Raw genomic sequence first — 8,493 nt, forward strand, 5'->3', positions numbered from 1 at the left:
AGCTAGAAGGAGGGAGTGCAATCTCACTTGAGCTCCATGATGGGAGAAGCCAAAGATCTGTTTATTAGAAGGGATCTCCCAATGGGTGGCCTGAACATTTCTTCAGGAGGTAGCAAGGTGCCTGGCTAAACTAATCTCAGTGGATAGTTGGTGCCTAAGCCCTACTCCAATCCATTGTGATGGAGCTTCATTTTGGTAAGGTGAATATGGATGGGGAGGCAAACTAACATAAAGAGGCAACTCCTGATGAACAGCGAACTACCCTCGCCCCTCCCACATCACCCTACCCTCCACAGTCCCGCTCCTCTGGAAAGCTGTTCTGCGCCATGTTTTGGAGTTTAGTGACACAGGAACCAGCCTGGTAAATGCTGTCCTGGTATGTACACCTTGGCTAGAGCTCCCTGCAAACATCAGACATTATTTAGTAACTTCTACTAGGCGGAGGGAAGAGGGGTGGGAGAGACTTACTTCCCAAGAATTTGGTTCAAGGAGAAAAGTTCACTGAGATGAACAGGGCTGCAGCAGTGACCACTGGAACTCACCAGGTCGGGCTGACTACAAGATGGAAGGAGTCTGCAAGATCCCACCACCAGCAGACAGAATGAAGACGATGAGATGTGCCTACTGGCAAACTCCTCACCCTGTAGTGAAGCAAGGTGGCTTGCAGTGCAGTCCAGAGTTCATGTTTTGCAACTGAGGCAAAACCATCTTGGCTGCAGCAACACCTTTTGCTCAGATCCAATCCCAGAATAAGATCCTGAACAAAACTGTTTAAACTGACTTGGATGCCTTGTCACCATTGTTCCAATCCTGACTAATTTAGTAGCTGGGTTATGAGTTCCAAACAGGATTTCTCTCCCCTTCTGGCCTCTATTATTTTGCTCTTTTTGTAATTTGAGATGCACTCTGCATGAGGATTTTGGAGGGGTTTAGAGAAGGGGTCAAACCTTTAAAAATGTATTTTCCATTCCAGAGTGCAAGTTCATGCCTGCAGTTCAAAGAACCTCTAAGGGGAAAATGAGCAGAACCAACCAAACAAACAAACAAACAACCCTGGGTCTCATGAGACCTCTAACTAGAAAGGCTATTGGCCATGTTGAAGAAGAGTCTAATACCAGGCAAGTGCTGCCGAGAAGCAGTAGGTTCTCTCCCTGGTTTAGGTCCTTAGAGATTGCAGTGACCCCCTGAAGGTCCTTTTATAAATCCCCCACAACTGCCTTTTTTCTATTCTTCCTTTAAGGGTTGTGTAGCTCCTCAAACCCTCAGTAGTCTTTGTCACCATAGTCATTGTAAAGGACGCTTAATGCTTGCTCTTCACATGTCTTCTTCAGGTCCCGGCTCAGCTCTGACCAGTTGAGTCCATAGAGCTTGATCTCGCTGTAGCGGCAGGCAAGGTATTTGAGTGACGTGCGCTGGAGGCTGATCTTGGGCTCCTGGAGGAGGCCATTGCACCAGCTGCTGAGGTCCCCAAGCTGAGAGAGAATGAGGCCAGCCTTCCTGCAGAGGGTTATGGGAGAAGCCAGAGAGGTGGTGGGACCAGGGAAGGGGTGGGTTAAAGACAGAGAAAAAAAAGAGGGGGGAAGGCAAGAGAGATGGACAGAGGGTCGGAGAAGAGAAAAGCAAGAAAGGTTAAACAGACCATGAAAGCTTTAGAGAAAAATAAAAAGAGAACAACAGCCACAGATAAAGCCACCAGGTGGGCCAGCTTCTCCATGCAACTTGAGCCAAGAGACTAGGCTGGAATCAAGGCTGTCCCTCTGGGAAGTTTCTTCCTTGCCAAGTTGAAGAATGTCCCATTCCTTGGTTGAGTGGACAGGCGAGCAAGGAAAAGCACGACATGGAGCACAAGGATGTAGAGATGATTTCTGGATGCAGGTTGGAGGTAGACTAGCTGAAGACCTTGCTCTCTGCTCAGGTGGTAGTTCCAGAGAGCCAGGTATGGAGCACCCTTACACATGTGCTCATTCAAGATAATCTACTGAGGCCAGGGGCAGGGTAACCTTCACCTCCTGGAGCATCTGGCAGGTGACAGCTCTGCCTCCTGGAGTTTCATGCTGGCTTGACAGCCCAGAAGAATGAGATACCCAGGGGTGGGACAACAACTATGACCATGGCAGACAGAGGCATAACAAATAGGGTTTGTACCCTGGACAAACTTGTTGGAAAGCTGGGGTAGGGGGTGGTGAGAAGACGCTGCTGAGTGGCAGTGTGGTAGGGGCAGGAGTTTTACCTACACCCAGGACTCAAAAACCATCCCTGGCTGCTACTGCTGTTGCTGCTGCTGCTGCTGCTACCACCCACATGGTCTGCTGCCCTGGCTGTGGCTCTTACAGTAGCAGCACAGTGTCTGTACAGCCAGGTGCAAGAGCAACCCCATAAGGCTACTTTTGCTACTGGGACACAAACTCTGCGAGGGTGGGGGTGATTCTGGCACCTTTCCTAAATTGGTGCCCCACCTGCCTACCCCTAGTCACACTACTGACAGTGGAGCTTCCCCCACAGCAGCTCTGTCTTGAGGGAACCACTTCTAGGAGACAGCGAGAAGTTAAGTCTGCCCATGCAAAGTTGGCAGCAATATGGGATAGATACCGACCAGGAATTCTGCTAAACCTAACAACCCAAATCCTCATCAACAGCCTTCAGATTCTGGCTACTGACATGGACTGGTTTTGAATAAGCTATCAAGAAGTCAAAAACTCCAGAAGACTGTTATACCAACCATCTGAACCACAGTGCCCTTAGGCTAATCTAGCATAGTAGAAGGGGATGAGCACCTAGCTGCCACAGTATCAACTGAACCCTTCCCTGGAGACTCAGTTCATATGAGTAGAGTATTTGAAGCCCTTAGTTGCTAAGGGCTTGATCCAAAATGCATGGAAGTCTGTGGAAAGCATCCTACAGACTTCACTGGGCTTTGGATGAGCCCCTTATCCACTGTTTATCTCCTGGAATGCAGCCTACCTTCCTCCCTGGACAAGGTATTTGGCTCAATTAACGTCTTCCCAGGGCAGGAGGTAACAGCCGCTCTTCTACATCTTGCATACAAACACTACCCTAACAGCCAACGTTACTAGGAATTGACAGAAGCACGTTCCAAAAGAGCACACTCCGGAGCACAGTATGATGGGATGATGCGGTGCGGGTTTCCATCCAGAACTTCAAAGGAGCATCAGAAAGCAGTCAAACAAACACTCTGTCTGCTGGCTAAATAATGTCATCTGCAAGTGATTTGTCCTGTCACAACCAGTCTGGATGTTTCACCCTAGCAGACGATCAAACAGGAGGTCTGGTTTCCAAGATTTGTCATCACCAGAGACCTCTTGCAGCTGCCTAAATGTTACTTTCCAAATGGTATGAGCTGCAAACACTTCATCAGGAATTGCATCATTTTCCTTCAAATGCTTGAACACTTTCAACGAATGAAATTAACCCTTCTGCATCTTCACCCTCTTCTCTTTTAAATTCCCCAGACAGACACAGAGGCTAAGTAAATTCAGCACCAATTATTTAAAGCAGATCATTTTCCTCTATGCTTTGCTGCATACAAAATTCTGCCAGTGTATCACCACTTTGACCTGAACAGACTTCTCAGATCCAGAGAGTGCCCATTCACTATAGTACAGTAAATCCTCAGCCTCTCTACTAAGGCTGCCAGCAAGCACCAGCTGGACTGTTGGTTTTGCAATGAGTTCACTTATTTCCTTGATTAAGTCCAGTCAACTCTCTCTTTGCATAAGCTACCAAAAAGTCATCAGATGGGGACAACTTTTGACCACTGCAAACTGGTGTTGGAATTTAAATAAAGAGAAAGAAGCAGAGCAGCACAAAACCTGCAGGATTCAGTACGTGTGTGAGATAAAGCCCCACCCTGCACGGCTCACTTGTTGGGTATGGGAATAAGTTCTTGTAGGTTCTCTTGCAACTCTGAAGTCTACTTGAAACCGCTTTCAAAAAGCCCCTATCTCCTGCCAAGAGCACTCAAAACAGGTTAGCCACCCCTCCTGAGCACTGAAAACCACACAACATATTGTTAGGTTTCCTACCAAAGAAATGTTTCTCAGCCACATTCATCCTTCCCCTCTGTAGTACTCTGGGGTGAGGGGAGGAGGGAGTTACTAACCCTTTGCACTGAGGAGCTAAGGAAACCTTGGAGGTTTCCTAGCAACTCTGTGCTAGGGGAGATGCACAATAACACTTAGTATATGGCTGCCATGAAACCTCGGGGACTATGAAGTGCTGCCAGCCAAGTCATTCTGTCCCCCACCAAGAGAGGGCTCATTTTGGCAGAGCACTGGAAATTTATGAAAGGACAAGATGTGTCCATGGGGTGTCTCCTGAGAAGGGGATAAGAAAACTCTCTCAGACCTGGGGAATGGAGGGGAAGAAGCTGGAGGCTCTCACAATTCTGCAGAAGTAGCACCCAGTCCCAGCTGAAAGCAAATTATGGTAAGATTTTGGAGAGGGGACCTGAGGCCTGGAGAGGGGGGTTGTGTGCACTCCTGTACCCCATGCTTTCATGGATGAGGATGGGTGTTTGTGAAGATTGACAAAGGCAGAGCCACACGGATTTTCAGGTGGATTCTGAGCTCTCAGAACATGAAAGCTGCCATTTACTAGGTCAGACTATAGGTCCACCCAGCCCTGTATCCTGTCTCCCCAAAAACATAGAGATGATTAGCATGGTTCCTGCAAGATGCTCCATACCAGCACCTGCTCTCTTCTTCCTGTGTTAACATCTTTTCTCCCACAGAATTAGCGGTGTGCACTTAGTGGCCTCCCTCTAGCCATTGAGGGAGGAGCTTGTAGTTTCTGGTGGCCCTAGGTCCAGTCCTGACATAATAAATAGGTCTGTTCAAACAGTGGCGGAGAGGAGATGCTGAGGGGAAGGGTAAACATGCCACACTCAGAATTTTCCACCATCTGCCCCTCTACTACTGTAGCTTCCAGCATTCAGAGCATTGAGGACGTTGTGATTCGGAGGCTGCCCCCTACCTGCAATGTTCAATACCTGCTGACGGATCGTTCCTCCATTCTCTTGTCCATTCCCATTTTGAATTGTGTTAAACTGTCAGCTCCCACAGCATCTTGTGGCAAAGAATTCTACAAGTTAATTACATGCTGCATGAGCAAGATCTTCCTGTTGTTAGTTTAAAACCTACTACCTAATACAGTGGTTCTCAACCTTTTTAGACTCAGGGCACCCCTTAGAAAATGCCGGGTCTTCTTAGCTTTTGTTCATTTCCTGGGAAGTAACAGAACTATTCTTTACTTCCAAAGAACTTAGAAAAACCAAAACAGATCAGAATGTCTTGGACACTATGGGCGCCTACTTGAGATTTCTGGATTTATCCTGTGAATCATGTATAGGTGTTTTCACATCTAACAGTGCTAATATTGCCATCATCACTGGCTTATTGCCACTGAGTTAAAAGTTTTATGTCCCCTACTTCTAGTACTGTAGCAGACAGTAAATAATACATCCCCATTTACTTTCTCTGCAGTTTTTAATATTATATAAACTTTTATCATGTCCTTCTCTGGCATCCCTTTTCTAAGCTGAGAAGTCTTAGTCTATTTAGTTTCTCCTCATATGGAAGTCTCTCTATATCCTTGATGCCCTTCTCTGTACCTTCTACAGTTTTTTTATATCCTTTTTTAGGTGAAGGGACCAAAATGCACAGAAATTTAAAGGCACATAATGATAATTTCTGTTTCAAGCCATCCTTTTCCTCTAGCTATATTCAGAACACAGGTGCTCAAGGGAAGGAGAGAAGAAGGGGTTTCCCTCCTTTTAGGCGGGTTTGGCATATCACAGTGGTGGGGTGCTATGTCTAGACACATTGAGGCATGAAAATGGCAGCAACAAGCCAGCAGTTTTAAGGCACAGGGTATTCAGTTTCAACATGATTAACCCATGCAACCACAGCTGGGGACAAAGGGGCAGAACTAAAGAGAACAGGAGGGAACTATTTCTGGATGTCACTCTGTTGCTTTCAGTAGAATTACACAGAAGCCAAATGTAGCCAGGCACAGTAATTTCAAGTTAGACAAAAGCAAGAAAATGAAATGTGAGACCAGGTAAACCTGGCTTTTGCTTGCATCAACTATGGCAGAAATCTGCTTGCCTATATAGCGTGCATACAAAATGCAGTCTGCTTCATCTACCTCCTCTCTTTCCTAGGATCCAGAACAGCCATGTTGAAGTTGCTTTAGCTGCCCTTTCTTGCTCCCCTCCCACCCTACTCCATACTGTACTGCCCACTGCCCAGGCCTTTTGGAACAGCCTCCCAGACACATTCCATTCCCCTCACATCTGGAACAGTCTCCTCTGAATTAGTTCAGGAAATCTTCAGCATTTATTTTTTTAGGATGTTCTGTTTTCCCCTGGCAGCAACCGTTGCCACAATATGAGTGGAAAAGAGGGTCCCTTGGCTGTCTTTTCCTCCCATCCCTTCTGTTTCTTCATCATGTGAAAATAGCCAAGTCAATCTACAAAGATAAACTGAAGGCGGATTGGGGAAAGATGGTGGAATTCCAGCTAATGGCTTGTCTACAGTCAAGATAGGTTCCTGCTGATCTGTGTCTTGTCCATTTGCCAGATTTAACCTTCTTACTGATAACTAGTGATGGGGGGCATTCTAACATGTGCAGTGAGTGAGGTGGAACTGCTGTTCTAAGTAACATGGCTAACCGGCTTACCTGGGTCCTAGCTCATCTTCACATCGCCAAGTGAACTCTCCAAAGCTCTCGTAATGCTGGTTGTAATGGTAGAGGACTCGGTGCAGGCTGGGTGAACCCAGGTCCAGCAGGGTGTTGTAAGCTGTTTGTTGCTCTTTGCCACTGGTGTAGCCATTGAAAAGATTGTAGATCTTGTCTGCTATTTCTGGATAAAAAGATGGAAAGGGCCCGCAATGTGCTTAATATAGAAGAAGGAAATGCACCATCAAGCATCTCAGCTTTTAAGGAAAGCCCCTTGGGCAAAATCCTGGCCTGGCTACAGTCAAGGACAACATTTCCATCAATATGAAGGAGCAGGAATCCACCCACTGTCTTGTACTTTGCATTGTATCAACAGAATACATCCTAACAGAGGAACAAGAAAACAGACTTCCCAGACTGGATAAGGCCTGTGGTCCATCTCATCCAGTTTCTCATCTCTGATAACTACCAGAACCAGATCTTCAAAGGAAGGTGTAAGAACTCTGTCTCCTGACTCCCAACACTCAGAGATTGGTTTATACCTCCAAAACTGCGGCAATCCTAGTACATTTGAAGCTTGTGTGCTCTGGATTTTTTACTGCAGATACTCTTACTACCCATATACCAGCTATACCCTTTGGGATGCTGTCTAATATGATCAGAGGTGGTGTTATACTGTCAATGTGGCTTTGGTATGGCTTGAGATTAATTCTCATTGCCACTTAGAATAATGCATCTCATTCCCTACCACCCTGGAGGGGATGTTTAAACAAATACATATATTCCACCTCCTAAATGGCAAACATATTTGACCCCTGCTGCCTTTCTGAAGGCTCAGTCTAGCTGCACCAACATGATTACAACAGCCTGTCTCAGTAAACATAATGGAGGAGCAGCCAGGCAACCTCAGATTGTAATTCTGCCAAGATTTAACTACATATGTCATAACCCATAAGAAAACAGTCACCAGAGCCCCAAGGTGGTGATTCATTGTAGTAGTAGGCAACCATTGATCTTTCTGCATCATGGTGCATGTGTGAGAGGTCACCAGGACCTTTGACACATACGCATAGGCAGGAGTATGGAAGAGTGGAGGCTGCCCAGAACTTGCATCCCTCCTTTAGACCACTGAGACAGAGTCCAAAAGCCAGACCAAGTTCAAATGTTTGGTGCCTCAATGGCTATAGCTATATGTGCATCCAGGAATCAAACCCATGTCTCTGCCAAAAGGTTTGACTCTGGATGCAAACATAGCCAATATTCAATGTGGGACAGAGGTGGGTTCTTTTTCAGTTTTGCCCATCATGCACATGGAACCAACTTGGACCTGGTCCTGGATTCTACCCAGCTTAAGGGCTGTTCAAACCCAGGGCTTTTGTTTTGGCATATCTCTACAACTAGCCCAAAAAGCAAGGGCATAGATGCAACTTACTGTTCACGATATTGGGTGCAGTATACGCTACAGTCCCATGGTGCTAAGAGAAGGCATCTCTGGCCTGGGTTGTGCTATAAGGGTTAGCCAGCATCTCAGGGCCAGGCAATTATTTTGGGCGGAGGGTCACTTACCCAGTTTTGGCAGGCTGTCAAGGGCCTTATGGGTAGCTCTGCCCCTTGAAAGGTGCCCCACCCCCTGGTCACCATCTTGGAACCAGTGTCCCAGGGCCAGCACTGGTGGGGCCCAGGCCGGCAAGGGTCTGTGGAGCCGGGCTGGCCTGCACCAGCAGGGAGAGGGGGGGAGCTGGCCTGGCTCCACAGAGCCCCTGCCAGCTGGGACCCCACGCTCCTGCCACCCTG

The 8,493-nt window shown here is 47.1% G+C and overlaps 1 protein-coding gene across 2 annotated transcripts in view; it reads right to left on the reverse strand.

Moving 5' to 3' along the window:
- Window positions 1–329: 329 nt before the first annotated feature.
- Window positions 330–8,493, reverse strand: part of ASTN1 (astrotactin 1) — a 207,519-nt gene continuing 199,355 nt past the window's right edge. The window contains exons 22-24 of one of the 2 annotated variants that reach the window (XR_002100181.1): window positions 6,700–6,883; window positions 4,993–5,084; window positions 1,416–1,497 (exon numbers count right to left, since the gene is read on the reverse strand). Coding sequence is in view for 1 of the 2 variants with exons in the window: in XM_019530886.1 (XP_019386431.1) it covers window positions 1,263–1,497; window positions 6,700–6,883 (419 nt within the window). In the remaining variant the exon portion in view is untranslated. Of the gene's footprint in view, window positions 1,498–4,992; window positions 5,085–6,699; window positions 6,884–8,493 lie in introns of both variants that reach the window. The other variant, XM_019530886.1, reaches the window with a different exon arrangement.

Source organism: Crocodylus porosus, unplaced genomic scaffold (genome assembly GCF_001723895.1).
Source record: "Crocodylus porosus isolate Cpor-Errol unplaced genomic scaffold, CroPor_comp1, whole genome shotgun sequence".
NCBI lineage: Eukaryota > Metazoa > Chordata > Crocodylia > Crocodylidae > Crocodylus > Crocodylus porosus.